Source organism: Aythya fuligula, chromosome 12 (genome assembly GCF_009819795.1).
Source record: "Aythya fuligula isolate bAytFul2 chromosome 12, bAytFul2.pri, whole genome shotgun sequence".
Taxonomy (NCBI): domain Eukaryota; kingdom Metazoa; phylum Chordata; class Aves; order Anseriformes; family Anatidae; genus Aythya; species Aythya fuligula.
In genome coordinates this window covers 18,931,580-18,957,922 of record NC_045570.1, presented here as the reverse complement: position 1 = coordinate 18,957,922, position 26,343 = coordinate 18,931,580, and the positions used below count along the sequence as shown (strand labels likewise).

At 64.7% G+C, this 26,343-nt stretch overlaps 1 protein-coding gene across 2 annotated transcripts in view; it reads left to right on the top strand.

The window, feature by feature from the left end:
• Positions 1–26,343, top strand: part of GSE1 (Gse1 coiled-coil protein) — a 92,617-nt gene that overhangs the window by 48,938 nt on the left and 17,336 nt on the right. The window contains exon 1 of one of the 2 annotated variants that reach the window (XM_032195962.1): positions 17,223–17,319. The exons of the other annotated variant lie outside the window; for it this stretch is intronic. Coding sequence (XP_032051853.1) covers positions 17,283–17,319 — 37 coding nt within the window. The 5' untranslated portion in view covers positions 17,223–17,282. Of the gene's footprint in view, positions 1–17,222; positions 17,320–26,343 lie in introns of those variants that run through there. 2 annotated transcript variants of the gene reach the window in all.

Sequence of the window (26,343 nt, the reverse complement as noted above, 5' to 3'; positions counted from 1 at the left end):
TCTCAGGTTGGGGCGCTCCCAGCTGGCTCTCTCCCCGCTGCGTGTTTCAGGGATGATGCTGCTGGATCTGGGTGACCCAGGAGCGATTTGGGGGGCCGGGGAGGTGGGGGGGGGGGGTGTTGAGCATCCTTCGTGCCCCGTGCCGGGGGCTGAGCGGGGCAGGCCAGCTGGCACGGCACGGGGCCGGCGCACGCCGCGGTGCCCCAGCTGCCGCGCTGGCCTCGCCGTCACCTGCGAGAAGCAGCTTGTTTGTCAATAATGGAGCAGAGAAAATTGCAGCCGAAATGTGTCTGGGATCTGCTTTGTGTTTCCTTAATGCGTTCACCCCGGAGGTGCCTGCTCGGAGGCGGCACAAAGGCTGCCGGGAGGGGAGGAAGGGCTGGGGGACGAGCCCTTGGCCCCGGTGGGGGCTCTGCTGCCACCTGCCCCGGGCAGCCCCCGGTCCCCGTGCGAGGTCTGACCCCGGTGCAGCCACTGCCACGCTCCCACAGCGCCTGGGCATCACCAAATCCACAGGGATGAGCTCCAGCTCCAGCAAGGGGCACGGGGAGCCCTGGCACCTTGGCCACCGGGACTGGGGGTGATGTGGCATGGCACAGCACGTGCTGGCTGGGAAATGGTGATGGAGAGCAGCTGCGAACTGCGGGACCAGGTCAGGGAGGTGATTTCTCATCTCCCAGTGCAGCTGCCAAGTTGGAAAATTCAGTAGCGGGGACTTCCCTGGCCCCTCATGGGGCAGACGGGGCGCTTGGCTTCACGGAGCCCCCCCGCCGGGGCAGCGATGCCCTTTGGGAGCCTCAGATCAGCGCAGAGCAGCCTTTGGGTGGCATCGGGCAGCGCCGGCGTCTTCCCCAAAAGCCCTTCCCAGCCCCGACCGCCACCAAAAAGCACCCAAGCAGCGTGGCTGGGCGGCTCTGCGCCGGCGGCAGGGCTTGTGCAAGGCGGGGTGACGCTAACGGGGAGCCGGGAGCAGCCTCCCTGCACCTTCTGGCCGAGCAGCAAGGACCTGCTGGAGAGGTTTCCAGCTGAGCTGGCTCCCCCGCCGTCGGGGCAGACAGCTAGGCAATAAAACAAGGGAGTTTGGGCTGCGCAAAAGGCCCGGCCCAAGCATCCCAGAGCGGTGACACCGCTGCAGCCCTCGGGGCGGTGAATTCCTGCCTGAGTCACGGCTGGGGAAGGAGGAGAGGAGCTTTTGCTCTCTTTGCTTCTTTGCTGCCTCATGTGCCGAGAGGCTGGGATGCCCCAGAACAGGGCATGGGGTGGTGGTGGGTAGGTGATAGCGAGGTCCCCAAATCCCCCTGCCCTGTGCTTTTGGGGTGGCACGGCAAGGATGGTGAGCCCTCCACCTGCTCTCCGGTTTTGGCAGGGGGATGTTGCCGCGCCCCCTGCATGGGGAGCTCCTGTAGGTGTGTTGGTGTGGATGGGGGCATCCCTGTCCCCATCCCCATCCCCAATTTTCATCCCCATCCCCAATTTCCAACCCCATTCCCATGAGGACCAGCTCACGCCCAGCACAGAGCACGGTCACAGGGTGCTGCCAGCTGGTGACACCATTTTGGGGCTGCTATAGTACAGAACATCTCGCTGGCCCAGATTTAGCCAGAAAACCCCAAATTTAGCCATGACAGCCAGCTGCCGAGCAGCAGAGGAGCCTATCCCTATGGCAGGGGGTTTTGGGGTGGCAGGGGGGTCTCGGGGTGCCATCCCCACGCCGTGCCAGCCCCACACCTGCGCGCAGGGGCCACGGCGGCGGCGCGCAGCTGCCTGCCCGGGCGTGCATCCCAGGAATTTGGCAGGGCTGGAGGGCGCTGGCTGCCTCCCCGCGGCCTCTGACCCGGCGCGATGATACAAGCCGTCTTCTGTTTCTCCTCAGCCTGACTGTGGGGTCAGGACAACGGCTCTCGCTGTCTCCCTCGCCGTGATAAAGCGGCTCAGGACACAATAGAGCTGTCAGGCTGCTGGCACGGCCGGGGGGCCCCCGGGGAGAGGGGGAGCGGGGCCGGACGGGTGCTGGGGGTGCCCTCGCAACCCCGCCGGGGCCGTGCCGGGGGTGCCCCGGTGCCTCCTGGCTTTGGCACGTCGCTGTCACGAGGTTTGCCCGGCCTCGGCACGGGAAAGGGGGGGCACGGTTGGGATTTCCTGGCGGCGCGGGGCTCGCCCGCCCCAGCCCCGGCGGGTGCTGGCACAGGGCCGTGCTCTGCTGCCGGAGACGCGGCCACGCGGTCCTGGCTCCTCGCCCTGCCCCGCTGCTGCCCTTGGCTCCTCCTCGCCGGCCAAAAATACAGTCGGGAGGGCTCGGGGAAACACTCGGCTCCTTTCCCCAGCTGGGCGAGGAGTTTTCCCGCTGACTTCAGGCCACGCTGCTGGCAGCTCCCGCGGCACCTCGGCACCGCCCGCGGCACCCCTGTGCCAACCGGGCAGCGGGGCGGGACGGGGGCTCCTCTCCCCGTTCCAGAAGCCATCTGGGATGAGGGAACCCCCCGGGAAAGAGCGGGGCAGCATCCCCCTGGCACCCCCAAGCCCCAGCGTGGCGGCTATTGAGAAATCCGAAAGCGGCTCCAATTAGAGGCGGCGGTGCCGCGCGCTCGCGGCGAGGCACTTGAACTGTCACTGCGCAGCCTTAATTAGCGGCGCCGGGGCAGGGGTCAGCAGCAACTCAGCAGTCCTGACAAGGCTGCTATCAAGTGCAAGGAGGGAGGAGGAGGGAAGGGAGGGAAAAGCAAAGCCCCCCCCCCCCCCGGTAACTCAGCCCCGGGTCTGAGCCGTGGGGAGGGGGAGGAGAGCTCGAAGGAGCCGCAGGCTGAGTTAAAAGGGAATAAAATGGTTGCTGGCGCCCGCCGCTGGCTCTCTTTGCAGCCCAAAAAGGGGCTCGGAAGCTGCTCGGGGGGGCCCCGCACAGCCTGAGCGCCGGGGGGGGGGCGGCGGAGGGCGCGGGACCCCCGCGGGGCTGGAGATGAAGAGCTGGGCGGCCTTGCTGCAGAGCCTCAGTGAGTGATGGGGGCTGCCGTGGGGGGTGCCCGGGGGGTGAATCCCGTGGGTGCCCCCCCCTTTGGGTGCGCACAGGGGTCCGGGGGTTGTTTGAGCAAGGGGAAGGCTGGAGGGTGGATGGATGGGTGGAGGGATGGAGGGGTGGATGGAGGTGGTGGGTGGGCATCAGGGCGAGGTGCACGGAGCCCCCCCGTGCCCCCGTGCCACCCCGTCCCCTCCCCGCCATCCCCGTGTCCCCCCCCCTTTGCCGTCCCCGTGTCCCCCCGCGTCGGGGTCAGCTCCCGGCCGCGCCGGGCTTAACCTCTGCCCTCCCCCTGCCGCCCTTCAGCCCTGCTGCCAAGGGTTTACCCGCGGAGTTATTTGATAGCTAATCCTTCACCACCCCCCCACTGCGACCCGCAGCCCCCCCGCCCCGCGCTGGGAGGAGGGAGGGATCGTGGCACCGGGTCCCCCCCCTCCCCAGCCGCCCGCCCGCCTCCTGTCGTGTTCCTTGCGGGGTGACATCTCGGGGGTGTGTATGTCCCCCCCCAGCCCCGGTGTCACCAGTGGTGCTGGGGGTCAGGCGACCGCCACGATTTGGAGTCCGGCGGGTGAAAAGAGCTTAAACAAATCCCAGAGCCGTCAGATGCCAGATTAGGCTGTTGGAAACGTGCTGCGAGCCACCGCGGGGACCCGGAGAGGGGGGGGGACACAGAGCTGAAAGCACCGGGAGCTGTGGCCTCAGCATCTCCTTCTCTTGGTTCAGCTTTCGTCACCCCAAAACCCCCCAGGTGGTGTTTTCGGGCCACCGGGCGATGACAGCCCCCCGGTGGGGAGCTGGTGGCCCCCCAGTGGCGCGGAGCAAACCACGAGCCCCCGGCTCACCGCGTCCCCTCGTGTCCCCAAGGAACCGGGCTGGGAGCGAAGGATGGAGGTGCTGTGTGGCTGTGGGGGCGCACAGGACCCCAGGACCTTTAGTTCCTAAGGGTTGGGGGGTGGCTGGGCTGCAGGGGGGGCCTGGGGACCTGTCACTGTCCCCAAGCAGGGGGGCAGGATCCTCTCCATCTCCATGCGCCCTCCTTCTCCGTGCGCATTTCCTCGCACCCTCCGGTGCCCACCAAGGACAACCCCGGTGCCAAGGCTCGGGATGGGGACCTGTGACCACTGTAGGGTCACAGCCGTGCCCCCCCTTCCTCCAGCTGCCCCCTCTGCTCCCGGCCAGCCAGGGTTAAACGTGGGGAGGTCGAGGAACCAAAGGGGAAATCCGGAGGAGAGCGCAGACCAGAGGGGGTTGCTTCAGCTTCGGGTTCTCCATGCGGGAGCAACCTCCCCATCCCCAAACCCTCCCCAATTTTCGGGCCACCTGAGCCCCGGTGACAACCCGGAGACCCCCCGAGGGACCTGCTCACGGTCCCTTGCGCTCCCCAGCTGGGTGGCAAGGCCTCGTTGTCCCCACGTCCCCGAGCCCCGGCGGGATTAAATGACACGGCGGCGGGGCCGGCTGCACACCTGAGAGCGTGCCGAGGAATGTGTTTACTTAATTAATTGGCGATGTGAGAGCGGGAGCGCGCCGGGGTGTAAATCTAGCGCGGGCCTTGGCAGCTTGCAGCGCCGCGCACGCAAGACTAGACTTTAAATAAGGGTGCAATTATTGTCTGAATAATTGACGAGCCACGGGCGCGCGGCAGCGCTCAAGCCCGATGGGCGCCGAGCGCGCGGCGGGGTGCGGGGTCGGGGTGCGGGATGCAGGGTTTGGGATGAGCAGGGTTTGGGATGAGCAGGGTGAAGGATGCGGGATGCGGGATGTGGGATGCGTGGGGTGAAGGGTGAGGGATGGGGGGTGTGGGGTGTGGGGTGCGGGGTCAGGGTGCGGGATGTGGGGTTGGGGTGCGGGGTGTGGGATGAGCAGGGTGAGGGATGCAGGATGTGGGAAGCGGGATCTGGGGTGTGGGTATGGGGTGCGGGATATGGGATATGTGGATACGGGCTCTGGGGATGCAGGATATGGGATGTGAGGTGAGTGGGGTGAAGGGTGAGGGATGTGGGGTGTGGGATGCGGAGTGTAGGGTGTGGGATATGGGATGCAGGATGCACAGGTAGAAGGGTGAGGGATGTGGGATGTGGGATGTGGGATGTAGGGTATGGGATGTGGGATGCGCAGGGTGAAGGGTACAGGATATGGGATGTGAGATGTGCAGGGTGCAGGGTGAGGGATGCAGGATATGGGATGCAGGGTGTGGGATTTAGGATGCAAGGTGTGAGATTTGGGATGCAGGATGCAGGACGTTGGGTGCGGGATGCTCACGGGGTTCCCCACTGTGATGGGATGGGGACATGATACGACCCCTGGCCCCTCTTGGGGTCTCGGGGTGCTGCCCCCGACCTGGTGCTGGGGTCGGAGCCCCCTGCGGGTGCTGTAGGGTGCTCGCCCCCCACCGCTGCGGGGCCGGCAGCGGTCGCAGCGTGAACCTCGCCCGGCAATTGATTTAAATCATTTGATAGAGGACCTATGGAAAATAAAAAGCCTTTAATCACATTTGTATCCATTTCCAGCCTCGGTAAATCAATTTGGATCGAGCTGGGTGCCACGGTTCCAGCTGATTAGTGTGCGCCGATGGGGTCACATTAATGCTCGCCGGGTTCACTTAATGGGGTCACCGCCGCCGGCTGCGTGCCGGGGGGGAGCGCCGAGCACGGGGCCACCGTGGGGCACCCCAACAGCTGCAGGTTTCCCCTCGAGCCCCCCAAAACCATGGTGGGGGCCCTTTGGGCTCCCCCACCTCCCCGTCCCAGCCTTCATCCCGGTGGCTGACCCCATTTGGGGCCACTCACCCCGCGTCCCCCCGCCGAGGAGCCATAAACAGGTCTTTGCGCCCCGGTGCCGGTTAATTGGTTTTCAATAGGTTCCAATCAATTAAACCCGGGCTCGGCCAAGGGAAAAAGTGGCCCGGTAATTGGGGGAAATAAATCACCGGCTCCGGCGCAGGCGGGGTGGCGAGGAGCCGGGGCTGCGTCTGCGTGGCACCACGGCATCGGGGCCGGGGGGCTGCGGGGACATTGGGGACACCGTGCCCGGTGCTGAGCCATGCAGAGCCACCCTGGCTGTGCCCTCCTCGCCACCCCATGGGGTGATTCTGCCCCCGTCTCCGGCCCTACAGAGCCCTTTGGGGTCCCCAGCCCTCTCCACCTGCAGCCCCTCCTGTAATTACCGCGCGCGGCGCTTTGCTCGCTCCCTTCCAATTAATTAAACACGGCGCTGACCCAAATTATGATCCCTTGTCTTGTACGGGGCCGTATCCTTAACCTTAACCGTCTGGGGCTGTGTTTAGATTTCCAATCCGGGCAGAAGTGTCACCCGGGGAGAGTGACTGGTGTTGAACCGAGCCTTCCCGTGACAAAACCTGTAATTAGAAACCCTCGCGTCCCGGAGACGGCTCTTTAAAGCTGTCAGAAGCCAAGATGCAGCCAGTCGATACCAGGCTAGCGTTACCGCCCCGAACCTATTAGCTGCAGGTAAATAACAGGCTGCGCCGGGGCCGGGGAATTGGCCGCCTCTTAATTAGGAGCAGCGGTGCCAGGGCCGGGTTCCCCCTCTCTTAATTCCCTTTTGGAGGGGCTGCGAGCGGCTGGGCTTCATGGCACGGGGCCTCCCCGTGCCCAAATCCCGTTCCCTGCACGGTGTGGGGTTTGGGGACCCGCTCCTCCCATCCCCATCCTTGTCCCGTCCCCATCAGGGGGTGATTTGGGACCCGTGGTGCGCCCCGGGGGCAGCAGGCGTTGGGCTCCTTGTAGGGTCTGGATGGCAGTAACCCCCCCGCTGCCCACATCCCCCCGAGGGATTGATGGCCCCCGGCCCGGGCTGGGGATAAATCTGGCCCTGCGGCGGCTTTTAGAGAGCTTGTCTGGGTGACAGATCTGCTCGGAGCGGGCGCCTGGGTGGAACATCAATCACCGGGGCTGCTCCCGGCCCCGCTGCCCCCTTGGGTTTTTTATTTGCCAGGCTGCGGGTCCCGGGCACGAGGATTCGGCTGCGTCTGTGCCACCTTTGTCTCCCCGCGCTGGGGAGTCCATCCAGCCTCCTGCATGGTGCCCAGCACCCTGGGTATAGGGTTTTGGGGGGCACTGGGAGCAGCTGGGTATGGGGACGGCCCTGTCCCCGCAGGGATCGGTGCCTGCGCCGCTCTGGAGAGGAGAAATCCAGCTGGGGAGACACGGGGGGAAACTTTATGGGGAAACTGAGGCACAGCAGGGGCGAAAAGGGGCTGGAGAGAGGAGAAGGGATGCGTGGAGACCCTGTGTGGCGGGTATTTGGGGTTCTTTCCCTCTCTGCTCCGGGAGGACCCCGCTATCCATCCTATAGGGCTGGCGAGCGCCGTGGGGCCGGCAGGGTCCCCCAGCCGTGCCGCGGTGCCGCCGTCCATCCCTCGCCCTGCTCCCTCTCCCGCCGCCACGGGCTGACAAGAGCCATTTCCAAGATGGATTGATTCAATTTAGCACCGATTTTTATTTTATTTATTTTTTTTTATTTTTTTTTTTCTCTCTCTTCGCCGGGGCCGGTGACGTACGGCTCCCCAGCCGGCGCTGGGCTGCACGTGACTCCCCAGCGCCCGCCGTCATTAGGGCAGCTCAGCACCGGCTGCTGCCGCCCCACGCGTGCCACCGCCGGGGAGGGGGCCGCATCCTGCCCTGCCGTGCCCCCCAATTTGGGATTTATCCCTGGGGGGGGGCGCGCAGGAACGGTGGCGGTGCCCAAAGGTGGTACCCAGGGGGTGCTGGAGCCGCCGGCGGGGGGGATTTTGTTTTGTTCCGCTGTTTTGCTGGTGCTTTTTTTTTTTTCCTCCAGGCTTGATGAGTACGTCTGGTTCTCTCTCGCTGTCTGTCTTCTCCTCTCTCCTTCCTTTTCGAGGCAAATGGCTGACTGATTGCTTTTCATCTCCCGCTCTGAGGAGCTGTAAGAGCTACTTTATACAAACATCAATTACAGGCACGTAATAAATTAAGGCTCCCTTACACCGAACCCATTAGAGTCCACTCTCATATCAAAGCGCTCCCATCACACGCGGATTGGGGTGGAGTGGGGGGGAGGAGGGAGAGGGAGGAAAATGCCTTATTAGCCGGCAGATTGTTAGCAGAACACTGATTTAATTGTAGCTCCGCGCCCCAGCGCGGGAGGAGGACGGGCAGGGGGGCGCAGGAAAAAAAAAAAAAAAGGAGAGGGGGGGCAGCACGCACGGGGCCTGCCAAAAAAAGAAAAAAAAAAAAGAAATGCCCGGGGATTGTTCCCTTCCCCGAGGGGCTCGGGGGCGGCCCCCTCCTGGGCCTGTCCCCGTGCCAGTGCTGGCTGCCAGCGCTGCTCCTGGTAACGGCCTGGGGGGGGCTGGATGCAGGCGGAGGTGCCCCCCCCCGGCTGCTTGCTGCAAAGCCCAGGGGCTGGGTGCCCACCCGCAACCCTTTGGGATCCACCTCCAGCCCCTTTCCTGGGCACACGCAGCCGGGGGGGTGATGCCAAGGGGCCCCCCCGTTGCGCAGAGGCCGTGGCAGCCTGCTGGCATCCCCTCGCTGCGGGTTCGGGGACGTGGTGACGAGGCCTGCGGTGGCACAGCGCGCACACGGTGGCACCTGCAGCCCCCCCAGCCCCCTCCCCAAAGTTTGGGACCCCCGTTTGTGGGGTGCGCCCCGCAGCAGGGCTTGGGGGCAGAAAGGGAGGCCGGGTGAGAGCGGGGGCAGCCCGGAGGCGGCCGGGAGCGAAACTTCCCTTTAGGACAAAGGCGCCTGCATCCGCCAGCAGCTCCCCGCTGCCTCTGCCTGCGAATAAATAGCCTCCAGGCTGTCAGTCTGGCACTACCCCCGGGGCTGGAGGCTCTCGGAGAGAGGAACGGAGCCCGGGAACAGCAGGCAGGGCTGGAGCGCTGCCCGCCGGGGGCTTTGCAGGCGCTGGCACGCTGCGCCCAGGCGGGGCCGCCTCCAAAAACCCGCAGCGCCCGGCGGCCTCTCCACGTGGCCGTGCCGTGGGCGCGGGCACGGGGCCGTCCCCCGCTCGGTGGCACAGGTGGGGGGCAACGGGGGGCTCCCCGCAACGGGCTGCAGCCCCCCAAGGCGTGCGCCGTCGGGGTTGTGAGCTGGGTGCCACGCGCGCAAGGGGGTCCCATGTGCACGGAGAGGGTCCCACGTGCACCAGGGGGGTCCCACGTGCACCAGGGGGGGTCCCGTGTGCACAACGGGGGGGTCCATCCTGCAGAGATGCTGGTGCAGGCTCTGCAGAGGGCGTGCTGGGCGGCTGGGGGCATGCAGGGGGTGCACGTGCACCCCATCCCCACCCGCTGAACGTGCCCGCGTGCGCGCACCCAGCCTCCCGCTGCCCCCAGACACAGGTGCCCGGCGAGGGGGGGTCCCGTTCGTCGCCCTCCCTTTCAGGGCCGGTTTTATCTCCCCTGCAGCCCGCCGTTCCCTTCCTGCCCTTCCGAGGCTGACATTTACATATTAATATTTTCCAGGGGAGGCAGCGCGTTGCGGTGCAAGTGTCTGCATTGTGGTTGCACATAATGTAAAGTGAGATAAAGCGCCCGGCTCCGCTATGAATAACTGCAAATGAAAACCCATGTGGCCATAAAAGCCTTCACATTTGCCCTGTCAGCATGTGGTACATCGGCTAAACAACTGATTTAGCTTCTCTCCCTTTTTTTTTTTTTTTTTTTTTCCTTTTTTTTTTTTTTTTTTTTCTCGAGGTTTATCGCCACTTACAGAGGACATGCTCTTTGTGTACTGCCTGTCGCTTTCTGCTCAGCTTCCTTGTCGCTTCCTGTCGGCGTCCTCCCCGTCAGGCCCCGAAACGATGCTCGGCCCCTAAAGCGCCCTGACAGCCCCTATTAGCTCCGAGCCGAAGCCATCTCCTCGCTGCTGGGGCTATTTATCTCCGCGGCGCAGGGAGCTCTTATCGTCTTACCCGCCCGCTCCCTACGGCCCCCGGCGTTTGCTTCTGCTGATGGCGGGGATTTGGGATGGATGGGGGCCTGGTGGGGATGATATTAAGGGGGTGAGGCAGCACCGCAGGCTTTTGGGGAGCTGGAGGGGCCGGAGAGGACCCCGCTGGTGATTTTCCCTCTTCCCAAAAGGGCTGGGGCCGGCCCCCAGGGTTTATTTCGCTGCGCCTTCTGCGCCGTGGGGTGCAGCCGGAACGCCAGCGTGGCGGTTGTGGCAGGAAGAAGTGTGTGTGTAGGGCGGGGGGGGGCGCAAATTAAAACCGGTTAATGAACTCCTGCGCTCTGAACACCGCCGCCCCGACGCGCTGCCGTCCCCCGAGGCACGGAGGTGGCCCCGCGGGCGAGGGTGATGTCCCCGCGGGACCGCTGGCACCCTGAAGGCGCCGGCTCGGGCGCAAGACCTGAAAGACTGGCGTGGGGTGGGGACGCCTCCTTGCCCCCGGCCGGCGTGGGGTGGCACGGCGGGCACTGCGGCGAGCAGGAAAAACAGCTCCGTGCTCCGGCCGGGCGGCTCCGAGGGCGCCAATTTGGGGCTGTGGAGCCGGGGATGGGTGTCCCCAGCCCCACGTCCCCGGCTCGGCGCCCGCGGAGCCACCTGGCCCCGCTCCAGGTAACTGGAGCTCCCTCCTCGCCTCCCCTCGCTGTTATTTCAGCAGGAGGACGCAGCTCGGTTTACGGGGCCGGGCAGATTTTTATCGGGCCCCTCGCTCCATCCACTTGGGGATGGGAGCCCAGTAGCGGGGCCGCGAGCAGCGGGGCCGAGCGGTGTGACAGCGGGGAGACCCCTGCGGGGCCACGCCGCCCCCCGGGGTGCACCCGTTCCCAAAACCAGTGGGATTTGCTCCCTTGGGGTCCGTGCCACCCTGTCCCCTGCATCACGAGGTGCTGCCCTGGCTGGGGCCGTTGCGAGCTTTGCATCACCCTGCACGGGGAGCGAGCGGCCCCAAGGCGCAGGAACCACAAGGGTGCAGCACACGGGGGGTCCCCCCTGGCCACCGTTTTTTTTTTTTTTTTTTTGGGGGGGGGGGAGCCCTCCCCAAGCCTCATAACAGCCGTCGGGGCTTGCATCAGAGCGCGCCGGGGCGGCGGGGGGGAATTTCACAAGCGCTTTCCTGCCTCAACCTGCCCCTAGCCGCTGCCCCGGGGGGGGGGGCCGTGCTGGGCAGGGGGTGGGAAGCAGGGGCTGGGGGGTTGTTTACAGCAGCAGAGCTTGTTTCCTTCCACCTGCCTCGGGGGAAGCAGTTAGCAATTTGTTAGTCAAACCAGATGAGCCTTCCTGGAGCCGGCTTCCTGCCAAGCCAGCCTTCGGAGCCGGAGCATCGCCCAGCCGGGCTCCCCCCCCCTCCCCGCCTCTCCGTGCACCCCGCCGCGGCGGTGCCGTGTCCCGCTGCCCACGCGGGGCCAGATCCAGCAGCGTGGGAACTGTGGGTGGGGAGAGGGGCAAGATTGGGGCACAGGCAGGATTTGGGCACGCTGGCTTGGGCTTTTCCAGCTGGGAGCACCGGAGCCGGCGGTGCCTTACAGCGCCGTGGCCGCGCTCGCTGCCTGCGCCTCTCCCCACATCCTCCCGGGGTGGTTGTGCTGGGAGCTCCTTGCAGGGTGGCGAGCTTGGGGTTGGGAGGGCGCTCTCTCGAGGTGTTTGGGTGATGGTTGGGTGCTGGTGAGCTTGTTACGCTGTGCTGTGGGGTGCTGGGGGAGCGTGATGGGCACCACGCGCCGTGCGCCGTGCACTGAGCACCACGCACCGTGCATCCAGCAGCGTGTGCATTGAGCACCATGCTCTGAGCACCTAATATCATGCTCTGAGCACCGAATATCACGCTTTGAGCACCCAGCACCATGCTCCACGCATCGAGCACCCGAGCACCCTGCGCCACGCACGCATCCAGCGCCGCTGCCCCAGGAGCGCAGGCACCACCCAAGCGGGCACGGGGCCCACGCGAGGACAAGGAAGTGCCAGCCCGCGCCCCCTCGCTCATCGAGTGGCGCCGGGTGATAAATAAGGAAGTTAACACCCAACCCGGGCTGCTAATTAGCTTTTAACCTGTACTAGCAGTTAACTACAAAAGGCAGTCATTTGTTCCGGGGAGCTGGTAGCGTAGAAAGAACGAAACACGGCCAATTTTGTTCAGGATGAATTAAGACTTGCAAATGTAAAATGAGTTCATCTATTTAATTAAGTAGCGGCAATATGGATGTTAAATTAAGTTAATGGCAGGCATGCCAAAACAAGGTTATAAAAAGCCTGGCCTGGCGGGGTGGGTTCCGGATCCAGCCCCCGGATGGGGGACGGGGGCCCTGCCCTGTGCCCGGGGGGGGGGGGGCTGGGGGATGCTGCCCCCCAGGGTACCCTCCAAATACCCCCAGGATACCCCCAGGGTACCCCCAGGGTACCCCCAGGGTGCCCCCAGGGTGTCCCCAGGGTGTCCCCAGGGTGTCCCCAGGGTGCTCCCCAGGCTGTCCCTGTCCCGGTGGCTGCTGCGGGGAAAGGAGAGGGCTGGCGAAAAGCAAAAGCAGCGCGGGAAGGCGTCGCGCCCGGCACCGCAATCTTATCGGGGCTGAACTTTACTCTCCTGCTAAAGATATAGGATACTTTAGGGACATCGGAAAGAAATAATAACCCTCTGATTTGTAGCTCTCGGGCGCCGGCAGCCAATGGGAAATGAAGACTGTCTGCTGCCATTACCATTTTTTGTATGAACTATTCCCCAAAGAAATCAAACCCTTGTAAAAGCCCTCCCGTGCGGCAGCCCCTGCTCCCGCGCTGACCCGAGCCGTGCGGATTATCACCGCGCATCGCAGCCGGAGACAGGAACATTCATTAAAATTTGAAACACAAATGGAAAATTGCTACTTGAAGCCTCCTTGCCAGAGAGCCAGCCGGTTGATCAGAGACCTCATTAATGTATCTAATGTGTAAGGAACAATTAGACTTTTCAAAGACATCCTTTTCCCCGCAGCCACTCAGCTCTGTCCAGGGGAAAAAAAAAAAAAAAAAAAGGGAAAAAACCTGACCCCCCCCAGCCCAGCCCAGGAATTGTTGCGAGGGATCGGGGCGCACAACCTCAGCGGGGGCCTACGAGCCACCGGAGAGTCTCTGGTGGCACTACGGGGCCGTCCCGGGGCGCCGCTGGTGCCCGAAACGCCCGTTTCTCCTCAAGTTTGATGGCGAGGAAAGCGAGATGATTAAAAAGCTGATTTCTTTTCCCAGCGACCGGCGGGTTTTGCCATCCTCCCGTAATTAGCCAGTTACACGGCCGTATGTTTTATTTATGAGCCGAGGGCGGAGGGAAGGGGAAGCGGAGGAACGACCGTGCCCTATATATCTGCAAATAAAACACTTCATTTCCCTCCTGGGGAATGTCACCTCAAGAAACCATCGCTTTCCTGCTCACTACCCCGTCCAAATCGGAGGCTGTAAATGGCTTTGTGGGCCTGGCTGGCGCTCAGATGGGTTTAAAATATGGATTTATGTCTTTATTCTGCATAGTCAAAGGTCAACAAGAGCAGGAAATCATTGCTGAGCCGCTTATTTACTGCGGGAGGCCGGCGCTCGCTCCGCTTTGATTATTCGGCCCCGTGCGCCGGGGGCTGCGGGTGGGGGGTCCCCGCCTGCGTCCCCGCCCGGGACCTAATTTTGGGGTGCTGGGTTGTGGGGTGCACGTCGGGGAGGACGGCATCCCGCGTCGCACACGGGCTTGGCAGGCTGGGGAGGGAATTGTTTACGGAGCGGTGGGAACGGGCCGTGGTGATTATAGGGTCATAAATATCACGGGGGAGGCCGAGGAGCTCGTAACGGGATGTGCTCGCCCCGGGCCGGCGGGGACCAGGCGCGCACAAGCTCGCCACGGGATTTTTGAGATTAAACCCCCCCCCGGGCAGGACGTGGGTGGTGAGGAGCTGCTGCAAGGCCGGTGCCAGCCATGGGGGACCGGCCGTGCCTCAATTTCCCCAGGGTGAGGTGGTTTGGGGTCAGCATCCAGATCGGTGAGGACCAGAGCGCACAAGGATGGATGTGGCACCCTGCCTGGGGACACGCGTGTCCTGGCGGGGCTGCGGGTGCCTGCGGGGAGGTCGGGGATCTCTGGAGAGGTTGGGGATCCCTGGGGAGGTCAGGGATCCCTGGAGAGGTCGGGGATCCTTGGAGAGGTTGGGGGGGATGTTGGGGATCCCTGGAGAGGTCGGGGATCCCTGGGGAGGTCGGGGATCCTTGGAGAGGTTGGGGGGGATGTTGGGGATCCCTGGGGAGGTTGGGGGGGATGTTGGGGATCCCTGGGGAGATCAGGGATCCCTGGAGAGGTTGGGGATCCCTGGAGAGCTGGGGATCCCTGGAGAGTTGGGGATCCCTGGAGAGGTTGGGGATCCTTGGAGAGGTTGAGGGGGATGTTGGGGATCCCTGGAGAGGTCGGCGATCCCTGGAGAGGTTGAGGAGCCCAGGGGGAGTTCAGGACCCCCCCCGGAAGAGGTCGGGCACCCCTGGGACATCCGCGGTGCCCCGGTGGGGAAGGTGGCAGCCGGCCGAGCGGGTCGGAGGAGCCGGGAGCACCCGGTGCCACCCCCGGCCACCTTCTCCCCGTCTCGCTGGTGCTGCGTGGGCCGTGCCGGCGGCGAGCTGCGCTCTCATGCTTTGCTAATGCCGCCTGGCACCTGCCCCAGCTCCCGGCGGCTCCGCGCGAGCGGGACCCAATTAATCCTCCAGGCGCTCGGGGAACTGGGTCAAGGCTCGTCAAGGCTCCCGCTAACGAGGGCCGAGGCGAGGCGCAGCGCAGCCGGCTGGCAGGTGCCCGCGTCCCCCCCGCACCCTGCGGGGCGGTAAGTGGGTAAAACCCAGGCGGGGCGTTCGTTGGCCATCCAACCGTCCCCGTGTGCCCCCCCCCCGTTTTTTTTTTTTTTTTTTTTTGGGTTTCTGCGAACCGGGGGCCTCCGAGGAGGAGGAGGAGGAGGAGGAGGGTGGCGGAGAATTCGGTTGGGCCGATGGCGCAAAGGGGCTGGTTTCCCAACGGGGCGCCGTGCCTCGGTTTCCCCATCCCAAAAGGGGGCCCCAAGGGTTACGGGAGGGGGGGGTGGTTCCCTAAGTGGGGGGGGGGGGGGGTTGCGGGGGGGTGCTGCTGCCCTCCAGGATTTTTGGGCTTCCCCCAGGGGCTGCAGGGAGCGGAGGCAGCGTGCCCCTTTGAAGTGGAGCCCAACTTCCAGGAGTGAAGCAACGCTCGTTTGCATAATGAACAAAGGGAGCAGTGGAGAGGGAGGGGGGGGGGGGAGGTAAGGGAAAAGGGGGGGGGGGGGGCAAACCCCAAACCCCAACCTGGCAGGCTGGCGCGTCCCTCCCTCGCAGCCCCGCTCCGCCATTGGCCTGTAATTACAGGTTTATTGCCTGTACAGCTATTGTGTAATGACATGTTTGCAAATTAATTTTTATGGCTCATGCCATCGGTTGGGGAGGGGTGGGGGGGGGGGGGGGGGGACGGGTAGCGTGGGGTGGGTGAGGGGGGGGGGCCCTGTTCGGCGCCGCCGATGGTTGCGTGAGCCCAGCGGGTTGCAAACCCTATAAAAACCCCACAGCGGAGATCAGGGGAATTGGGGTGAAGGTTTCGGGGGGGGGGGTCCTGGGAGAGCCCCCCCACCCCCAGAGGGTGCTGATGGGGATGCGCTCCGGGAGGGGGGGGGGGGCAGCTGCGCGTCCCCGTGCGCGTGCCCGCTGCCCCCTGCCCCCTGCCCGTGCCCCCAGCGGCGGGGCGGAAGGCGGCGGAGTGGGGGGGGGGGGGGGGGGACGTGGAGGGGGGGGGGGGGGGGGGGCGGTTTTTGGCACAGGATGTGGCCGGCCCTGCACCGAGCGATAGCGCACGGCGGCGGCGGCTCGACCCGAGGCACTTTGGGAACAGAGGGGCCGGGGGGGGGGGGGGGGGGGGGCAGAGGGGGGGTGAGAAGCGAGCCCTCAGCGCCCCCCCCACCCCCCCACGCCCTCCCTCCCCGTTTCTCCTTTCCTTAAATCAGGGCCCCCCCCCCCCCCCCTCCGGACCCCTCCATGGTGCTGGAGCGCGCCCCCCCCCACTCTGTGCTTGTTTTTTATTATTTTTTTTTCCCTTTCTTCTTCTTATTTTTTAATTTTACCCCCCCACCAGCATCCCCGGGGGGCTCCCCCTTTGGTCCAGGGGCTCCTTTTTTTTTTTTTTTGGGGGGGGGGGTCTCTCCGGCTGCACCCCCCCCCCCCCTCCACCCTGTGCTGGATGCTGCATGGGATGCGATGGGCAGGCAGCAGGGAGGGGGGGTGGGGGTGGGCGCCGAGCAGCTGCCCCCCTCCTGCCCCCCCCCCGTTCATTAGGGGAGACAAATCTGCTGTCAGGCCGCCAGCTTGCCAATTTGCCGATAATGATCCCTGCATGGAAATTGATCGAGGGGCCAGCCTGCCTTCAGCCTGCCTTCCCCGCCGCCTGCTCAGCCTAGCCCGGGGGGGGGTGTGTGTGTGTGTGTGGGGGGGCACTTTTCTGCCCCCCCCCCGCATCGCTTTTCCCCCCCCTCTCCATCCTTATTTTATCCCCATCCCCTCCTCGGGCATGGATAGGGGTGGGGGGGACACCCCAATAACGGGGCTCTCCGGCTTCAGGGGGTGCCCCCCCGGCTTCGGGGGGGGGCTGCCGAGGGTCCCGCCGCCTTCCTCCTCCTCCTCCTCTTCCTCCTCCTCCTCCTCTTCCTCCTCCTCCTCCTCTTCCTCCTCCTCTTCTTCCTCGCCCCCTTTTTGCGCGCGTGCCGGCCGCGTCTCGGGGGGCGCAAATAAAAAAAAAAAAAAGGGAGGCGGGGGGGGCGCAGGGCAGGCTCGGCACCACCCGGCACGGCTCGGCACGGCTCCGTTGCCCGGCTCAGCCCCTCTCAGCCCCGCTCAGCACCCCCCAGCCCGGCTCTGCCCGGCCGTGCCGCTGCCCCCCCGGCCGCCCCCCGCCGGCGCCCCGCGCTGCTGCTGCTGCAATTTGGATTCTTCCTCCTCCCCCCGCACTCTCCATTTGCCCTCCTCCTCCTCCTCCTCCTCCTCCTCCTCCTCCTCCTCCTCCCCTCCCCTCCCCTCCCCGCCCCGCGGTATTTTTTCGCTTCTGGTTTATTTTTTTTCCAACCCCCCTCCGTGTGGCTCGCCGCTAATTTTTTGGGGATTTTTTTTAATTTTTAATTCTTATTCTTTTCTTATTATTTTTTTCTCTCCTCCTCCTCGCTTCCCGGCGCATCCTCTTCGCCTCACCTCGGCTGCTTTTTTTTTATTATTGTTTTTTTTTTCGCCTTCCTATTTATTTTTTGCCCCCCCCCCTCCCGCACCCCTCCCGGGCCGCAATGGAACTGTAGCGTTAAATCATGTTCGGCTTGAAACCACCCCTCTATTACTTACCAGGTAAGCCCACGCGCGATGTGACCCCCCCCGTGGAGGGGGGGGGGCTCCTTGGGGTGTCCCCCCCCCACCCCCACCTCGGGGCCACCTCTCTCCCCTTTGTCCTCAAAGCGGGGGGGGGGCAACTTTCTCCGGCAGCGTTTTGGGGTCCGGCCAGCTGTAGGGCACCCCCAGAAGGGTTTTTTTTTTTTGGGGGGGGGCGATTTCTTCCTCCCTTCTCCTCTTCCTCCGGGAGCCCCCAGGGTGTCGCCGTGCCCCCCCCCCGTCTCCCCCGATGGAAAAAAGGGGTTCGCTGCGTTTCGGGGTTCCGGGGAGGGGGGGGGCGCATCGGGTGCTGCCCCCCCCGTGCCACTCCGCGCGCAGGGGACCGGGGGGCACCAAACTTTTGCTTTTTCGCCCCAGCCGGGAAAAAACGACCCCTGCGCCCCCCCCCAAAGCGGTGTCGGGTATGTTTTGGGGGGGGGCGCACGCCTCGGGGGCGCGCTCAGGATGCGCGCACGGGATGGAGAGCGGGGGGGGGGGGCGCCCCCCGGCAGCCTGGAGGTGGATAAGGGGGGGTCCGCCGGGACCCCGTCTCCCTTGGGGGGGGGCCGTGCCCTGCTCGGCGGTTTCCCCGGCGGTGTGGCGAAGGGGGGGGGGACCCGTGTGGGGGGGCTGTTTGTTTCAGGAAATGGCTTTTGCATGTGGCGGGTCGGAGAGGAGACAAGCCGCTGCCGAGCGCGCCTGCGCCTCCGCGCACCGGGGGGGGGCACCGGGCAGAACGGGGAGCCCCGGGGGGGGGGCAGAGGTGTCACATCCCACCTAACCCCCCCCCAGAGCTTTGGGGATGCTCGCTGGCTGCTGGCACCGAGCAGCGATGCTGCCCCCAAACCCCTTCAGGGGTGCTGCCACCCTCAGGGGTGCACCCCGGGGGGGGGGACACACGACTCCTGGTGGGGGTGGGGGGCACCCGCGTTGGAGAGGGGCTGGGATTTTGGGGGAATTTCGTCCCGAGCTGTGTTTACCGGCGGCTCCTGTTGCGTGAAACTTCTGGCTCACCCTGTAATTGCTCGGGCACTAATTCCTGCCCCTCGGAAAACCAGGCAGCCTTCGTGCTGGGAAAACGGGGGGGCAAGCTGGGGAAAGGGGGGGACAAGCTGGGAAAAACGGGGGGTGCCCAGAAGGAGCCCCCAGCCCCGCCGCCCCTGGCTCAGCCCCCCCAGCTCCGGCTCGCTCGCAGCATCCATCAGGTGGTCGATTTGCTTCCCAGGCAGCTCGGGGAAAAGGGGAAAGGGAAAAAAAAAGGATAAAAGCGAAAAAAAAAAAAAAAAAGAGAGAGAGAGAGAGAGAGAGGAGCGTGGAAGTGTCAGCCCGGTGAGATTTCAAGCAATTAAGGAAAACGCTGTTGGAGGGGCTGTCAAAGCCAGCAGGCGCCGCGCACCGCCGGGGCTGCTCCCGGCGCAGGTGGGGGCAAAGAGGGTGGAAATTTCAGCCCCCCCCCGCGGCCCCGGGTTCGCAGGGGCTCCGCCGAGCGGTTTGCTGGTGGCGGTGACTCAGCGGCAGGAGCCCTGCTGGGGACAGCCACCTCCCCGGGCTCTCCCCGTGCCCCACGCTGCGCCTCGCTGCGTTTGGGGCTGGGACGGGTGACGCCGGAGCGGCTTTCCCGGAGGTGATGCTGGGGTGGCTGTCCTGGGGACAGCAGCGTCCCTCGGGGACAGAGAGCATCCCTCGGGGACAGCAGCATCCCCTGGGGACAGCAGCATCCCCTGGGGGCCTGGTTGTCCTCACCCTGATTTGGCACCCTGATGCGCGTGGCCCTTTGGGGCTCCCCATCCCTTTAGGACCCCCCCTATTTGGGCACCCGCTCGGCCTTAATAAAAGGGATCTCGCCGGCAGCTCCGCCACGGGGCCAGGCTGGTCCCGTGGCTCCAGCAGCACCGAAAGAAACCAGCAGGGGAAAAAAAGAAAACCCCAAAAGCCTCCTCCGCGTCTCATGGCAGCAGCCGGCGGCGAGGTTTTCCCCCGGCGGAGCAGGACGGGGCCCTCGGTGCCTCCCCGTCCCCGGCGGGTGCCGGCGCGCAGCGGAGGATGCTGCTGACTCAGGGCCTTCCTAAATGGTTCCTATTTTTACGCCGGGGCCGGCAATATTTAGCCCGTGGATCAAAGCAGATGGAGGTATCTGGGTGATGCCGCGTAAACACCCGCTCGGCGTGAGTCACCGCGCCGGCCCGGCTGCTTTCGGGTGGAGACGGCCGCCCCCGGCTGCTTTTGGGGTGCTCGGGGACGGCCCCCCCGGCGAGGGCAGCGTGGCAGCCCTGCCAGGAGCCGGGTTCTTCCTCGCCCTTCCTCTTCCTCGCTGGGTGTGGGAGCAGGGGCTGCGTTATGGGGTGATGCTCTTGGGGCGCCGGGTGGTGCCGCGGGGCGCAGCGTGCTGGGGAGCCCTCCTGCCTTCCTCCCTCGCCCACCCCGCTGTCCTCCTCCTCCTCCTCCTTCTCCTCCTCCTCCTCCTCCTCCTCTCCTCGCCAGTCCTAAATTCGGTCGCCATGGCAACCATGTCAACCACTTTCCAGCTTCCCCGTGATTATTTGACAAGGGGAGGGCGGGGAGAAAGAAGGGGGCGAGGGGAAGGGGACGGCTGAGCGCGGCGGAGGGCGAGGGCTGCGCGCCGGGTGAGGACCGGGGACAGCGCCCCGGGAACGGGGGTGACACTTCCCCAGGGCTTTTCCCTGCCGAGTGGGGCTGACGCCAGCTCAGTGCCTGCCCAGGGGCCAGCTCTGTGGCTGCTGCTCAGGGCTGGGGCTCGTTTGGTGCCCCCCCAGCTCCACATGGGCACGCAGCCGGCACCGGGGGCTGCCCTCCCCAAATTCAGGGCCACCCTGCGCTGCCCCTGCTCGTGCCAGGGCCCTGCTGGCACCTGGAACACCCGCAGCTTGGAGGAGGGCGCGGAGGGGAATTATTCCCATTCACCCCCTTTTCCTCCCTCTTTTCTTCCCCCCCCTCCCACCCACCTTCTCCGTAATCCCTTTATTCCTGGGTTAAGCCTGGTTCCCAATGGTTTTAAGGACAGATTTACCCGCGGCTATATAGGACAGGGTGGAACGAGGGGCTGCCGCTCGGGTGGGCGCACAACATCACCCCGACATCACCCCGGCGGGGGTCTGTCCACCCCCAAAAACCGGTGCAGGCAGCGAGCTTTCGGGGCTCTCCCCAGCATCCCCACCCAGCTGCGCCCCCCGTGCCGTGGTGCCGCTCCCGTGTGCCGCTCACCTTCAACCCCGCAGCGGGTTTCGGGGCAGCAGGTGCTTCCTTTCTTCGCCGCGGCCCCCCCGCCTCCGCCGCCCGCTGCTTTGGCACCGGCTGGTGGCACCTGCCGGGGGCCGGGGCCGCTCCTTGGCACGGCGCGGCGGCACGTGCGCGGCACCGGCGCTCGAGGCTCAAAGCGGGGCCACCCCTGCCCCAGCCTGGCATCCGTGCTCACCCCCCCTCTCTATTTTTATACATTTTTCTATCATTTTTTATTTATTTTTTATTTTATTTCCTCCTCCCACGCCGAATTAAGCACCGCTGCCTGGTGGCACCAGCCCACGTTGGATATTTCTGACACCTCCACGCTGCCAGATGTCAAAGGCCGGCGTGCTTCAAAGAGCCACCGGCCGGGAATAAAAACCCTGATGCACGTCTGCGACTGGGGGGGGGAAGCAATGAGGCCCCCGCAGCCGGAGACGTGTCACTCGTGGCAATATCCCCGCCAGGAATTATTTAGTTTAATGGCACCCACCTTGGGGTGCAGCCTGGCCCCGCTGCGAGCGCGCGCGCAAGGCGGAGGGGAAAAGGGAGAAGGGGGGGGGCTGCATTTCTGCAGGGTTTTCTCCTTTTCCCCCCTTCTTTTAATAATAATGCTTTAAAGATGTTTGACATCTGTAACAAACAGCTGGCATCCTGTTATGGAAGAATGTCCTTTTATTTCCGAGCAGGTTGAACTGTCATTAATAGTATAATTAGGTGATTATCGGCGTACAGCAGAAAACTGCTTAATTGCACGGCGAGCTGCGCGAGGATCCCCGGCTCCTTTTATTGCCGTATTTGTTTTAGCCGCCTGAAATTTTTCGCGCTGCGTTGTTGTTTTTCCACATTGATTATTATTTTTTAATGCCTGTGACAGCTGTAGGAGCGTGGCAGGCAGCACCGGCGCTGAGCGCGCCGGCGGCGAGAGGGGCGCGGGGAAGAAAAGGGGGGGGGACACCCCGCGCTGGCACCCGTCCCTGTCCTCCCCCCCGCTCTCCCTCCCCTCCCCAAGGGTTTTATTTGTTAACCCCGTGCGTGCCAGGCTTGGGAGATGACGGGGATGGCGTCGAGGCGGGGAGGGGGGCACCCTTGGGTGGCAGCGAGGCGCAGATTTGGGTGGCGGGGGGTGCGGGGAGGCGGCGCTGGAGCCCGCTGCTGCTTCTCCCCCCCGCCTCGGTGAGCACGGAGCACGGAGGGGAGATGCTGAGCACCAGCTTTGCCTCGCCGTGGTGCTTCCCCTTTGGATGCAGATGAAAGCCCGAGATGAAAAGCCGGCCCCGGCGCATCCCCTCGGCGAGTGTCAAGCGCCGCGGCTCCCCCGACCGAGCCGTCCCGCGTGGCAGGATGAAAGAGCTGGGAGCAAACGTGCCTGTCTCGCCTGCAGCGGGAATAAAGGAGACATCCTGCCACCTCGGAGCCTTTGTTAGTGCTGCCGTGCCTTCGGCTGCCGGCACGGAGCGAGCGGGGAGTCAACGGAGGAGCCGTGGAGCTGGGGCACCGCTCGGCGCGGGGTGTCCCCTCATGCCATCCCCCCCCCGGGTGGCTCTGCTGCCTCCCGGCCCCTCTCCGTGCCCCCACGCGGGGAAAACACCCCCTGGGTGAGCCGCACGTGGCCGTCCCCTTCGCTCCAGGCCGTGGGATGGAGACGGAGTGTCCCTGTCCCCGTGTCCCCGTCCCCGTGTCCCCATGTCCCCGTCCCTGGGCCGTGGCGTTGTGGCCGAGCAGATTTTCTGTGCCCGCCAGACAATGGCGCTTTGTATCTCCCCCCGGTGCTGCGAAACACACTTGTTAGCGCCGCATCTTTGTGCTGTAAATTTCCATGGAGTAATTACGGCTTAATTTATGATAATCCCGGGCGGGCAGGGGGAGGGGGGGGGGGGGGGGCGAGCGAGCGCCACTCCACTTGGGAAGTTGCCGGCCCTGGCCCTGGGGTCCCCGCATCCTGCCCGCCAAACTTCCCCCCCCAGCCACCCTACAAACCCAGGGCATGAGCGTCCCCAGCCAGGGGCTGATGGCACAGCCGGCTGCTGTCCCCGAGGACAAGCAGGGATCGTTTTGTGCCCAGCCACGGCGTCAGGATGGTCCCCAGGGTGTCCCGTGGGGACGCTGCCCGTGCCACCCCGACGAGAAGCTTGGGAAGCTGCGGGTGCGTGGGTTTGGGTTGCCCTGGGGTGCCGTGCCGTGCCGTGCCGTGCCACCAGCACCCCGAGCAGGATGAACCCACCCTGCCCCTCGCCACGAGCCCTCTCCGGGCGCCTCCTCAGCTCAGCACCACCGAGTGGCTCATCCTGCCTTTGTCTGCAGGGCTTCTTACCCAGCCAGAGAGAGGCTCTTTTCCCTCGGCCTTCCAGGCAGGCAAATTAGACGCTTTGGCAATTTTCAAGAAGTATGGAGGGAAGGAGGGGAGGGAGGCGAAGGAGGGGAGGAAAGTCTTTTATCTCCCAGCCGGCAGCCAGCAGGTTGCATGCGCCGGGTTTCGGCGTGCTGAGTAAATAGCCTCACCTGGCCCTGGGCCGCTCTGCTGGTGCCCGGCGATGGGGCAGGAGGCAGAACGGGCACCCCGTGGGTGGCGGGGGGACACCGGGGGCTGGTGGAGGGCATTTGTGGGGTGTTTGTCCCCCTTCCTGCCCAACCCGTGCAGCAGGGTTGGAAACGAGATGCTCCTCGCTCCCCGCGTCCTCCTGAAGGCCATGGGGTACCACGCTGCGTTATGGGGTCAGCCGTGCCATAAATCCTGCCGGGCGAAGCGATTTGGGGACCGTTTAACGCCCCATGCGCAGCGGGAAGGTCTGGTGGCACCCCAGGGACCCCAGCAGGGACACAAGGAGCCTGGTGCCCGTGCACCTCACCAAACGAGGCTCTCATGGGGGCCTGTCCCGTGCCTGCCACCTCCTGCCAGCGTCCCCGGGGCTGGGGGTGTCCCCAAGGGGGGGATAAAACCCCGGGGCTGCGCCCGCTGCACCTGCAGCCCGGCCCCCGTTCGGAGGCAGAGCGCACCGAGTGACATTTGCCAAGCGTAAAAATTCAATTAATTCCAGCAGGCAGATTAAATATAAGTGAATTTTAATAATTTGCTCTAAAGGCTGAGGATTACTGTAGGCAAAAAAAAAAAAAAAAAAAAAAAAAAGAAAAAAATAAAAAAGGGAAGGAACTGCACGCGCGGGGGCACCGGCTAGCCTGCCTGGCACCGGCACGTGGGCTCGCCGGCGCTAATCGCGCTAATTCCTGGCGCGGGGGAGGCCGGGGAGGGGGCGCCGGGCTCCCAGCCCGCGGGGGGGGCTCTGCGGGAGCCCCTTCCCTGCTCTCTTCCCAGCCTCTTCGCGCCGAGCTGGGCAGGAGCTGGGAGGTGGCGATGCGCCATACGCTCCGTCGCCCCCCAGCACGTCCTCCCCCGCTGCTCCGTGCCCCCAAACATGCTCTTTTTTTAATTATTTCTCTTTTTTTTCTTTTTTTTTTCCTCTTCTTTTTTCATTTTTTTTTCTTTTTTTCTCTTTTTTTTTTTTCCTTTTTTCCTCGTTTTTTCTTTTTTTCCCCTGGGTTTCAAAAGCTTTGCAGGGTGCAAACGCACAGCCGAGCGCAGCGCAAAGCTCCGCTCCTCCGCCCAACCCTCCTCTGGAGGTGCCGAGGTGGAGGGCGAGCCCCTTTGGGGACCCCCACGGGGGAATTTGGGGCGCACGGGGGGGCTGCGGGACGCAGGGTGTCGCCCAGCCATTGCTGGCAGATGGCGCCGGTATTAGGGGAACGAAAATCCGCGCCGTAAATTTGCCGTTTGCCAGTGTTCATTTCTTCTCCCGAGGTAAAACCTGCCCCCCCCATCCCGTGCCATGCCAGCTGCGGCTTCATAAAACGTGCAGCAGCGATGGAGGGGCAGCGTGGGACCCTCCACGAGCTCAGGGTCCGTCTGTCTGTCCGTCCATCCATCCATCCGTCCCGCCGGGTGCCCCCTCCCCGCCTCGCCCCCTCCCCAGCCCTCGCGGCGGCGCGGCGCGGCCGGGATTGATGGAGATTGCCCGCGACCTTTGCTAGGACAAGAGGCATTACCATTAATACTTCTGTATTTCCTGGGTTCGCGCGGCGCATAAATCTCCTATCAAGTCAGGCGGGCCGGGTAATCTGCCAGGCTGCATTATTCATACCCGCCAACCCCCCCCCCACCCGGTGCTGTAAGCTCTTTGTTGCGTGCCCGTCGGGGGTGCTGAGCCTTTTTGGGGTGGGCTCTGATGGGGTGCAGTGGGGTCGGGGAATCCTTGGTGCTGGCTGAGCTTTCTGCTGGGGTCCAGAAGCAATTGGGGTGGCCCCAAAGGGCTGGGGACGTGTCCTGGGGTTGGTGGTGGTGCTGTGGGGCCGGGGCACTGCTGCTTGCCCCGTGCTGTGGCTCCGAGCATCCCTGGCACCGGTGGGCAGTGCTATCCTGGACCCCCCCCAGCCCCTAACCACGGGGGATGCTCTCATTAACCTGAAACATTAAAGGGTGAGGGTCACCAAGCTGCTGGGTCCAGCCCTGCTCACCTCCCGGCTGCTCAGAGGTGCCTGGATTTTGGCTACAGCCCCTCCTGACCCTGCTGGAGGGGGCCGAAATGCCCTAAAAGCATCGGGATGGAGGGAGCCGGCCCCTCACCTCGCCTCCCTGCCTCCCAACTCTGCCCCAGAGCCCCCGGCTCTGCCCCTGCCCCACTCGCCCTTCGCCTCCCTCCTGCCCCGTGCAAGACCCAGCCTGCGCGAGAGCCTAATCTCCAATTTTATTCGCTCGGCTCCAGCCGATTTGCATAATCCACATAATCACCCCGGTTTTAATTGCCCGCAACTCTGCAGAAAGATCATGTGGTTAAGTGGTAAATCATAATTAGATAAATAATTGGCTTGGCCACAGCAAGCTGCTTTGTTATACCTGCCATCTGCTGGGCAAGGGCTTCGCGCGCCGAGAACAATGCGCCGCTGACGGCAAAGCGTGCGCGGCCCGCGGCGGGGCCGGGCTGGGGGGCACGGGGATGGGGCTGGGACGGGGTTGGGGTGTGTGGGGTGATGCCCACCCCCTGCTCGTGGGGTGCCCAGCAGTGCTGTGCGAGGCTCAGCAGCGCTGTGCAGAGCTGGGCCACGAGCCACGCGATGCCCGGCGGCACCAGGCGGTGCGCAACGGTGCCGCGCGACGGAGCCTCCGTGTGTGCCCCCCTTTTCCCCAAAAAGCAGGGGGCTGGCTGCTCCTCTCCGCTGCTGGTGGAGGTTTTCTGGCCGCAGATCTTGGCACACGTGCCCCCAAAGCCGGGTGGTTTTCGTTTTAAAAGTCCTCGTGCTGGTGCCGAGGCGAGGCTGGCCGTGCGCCCCCACGACCCGGCACCGTCCCGAGGCGCACGGGGTGAGGAGAGGCTCAGGGGCCAGCAGCATCCTGTGGATATGTGAGGTTTTGGAGCCTCCAGCTGGTGCAGGGCGTGGGGAGGTGGGGGCTGTGCCTTGGGTGCGCTCAGCCGGCCGAGGAAAGTTGCCGTGCAGTGACCCACAGGGCTGGGGGCAGCTTGCAGGGGGGCGCATTGAGGGCCACCCTTGTCTCCAGCTCTCCAGGAGGCCGTTGCCACGAAAACCCAGCTGTGGCTTTGCAGGAGCCACCGGTGTGATTTCCGAGGGGCCTAAAAAGCCGCCCTGGCTCTCTTGGTGCCCTCCATCACCTCGGCGAGGGCGGGTGAGGCAGGGAATGAAACCACAGGAGCCCACGGGGTGGTGGTAGCACCACGCCACCCGTCCCTCTCCGGCTCTGCTCCCTCCTCAGGA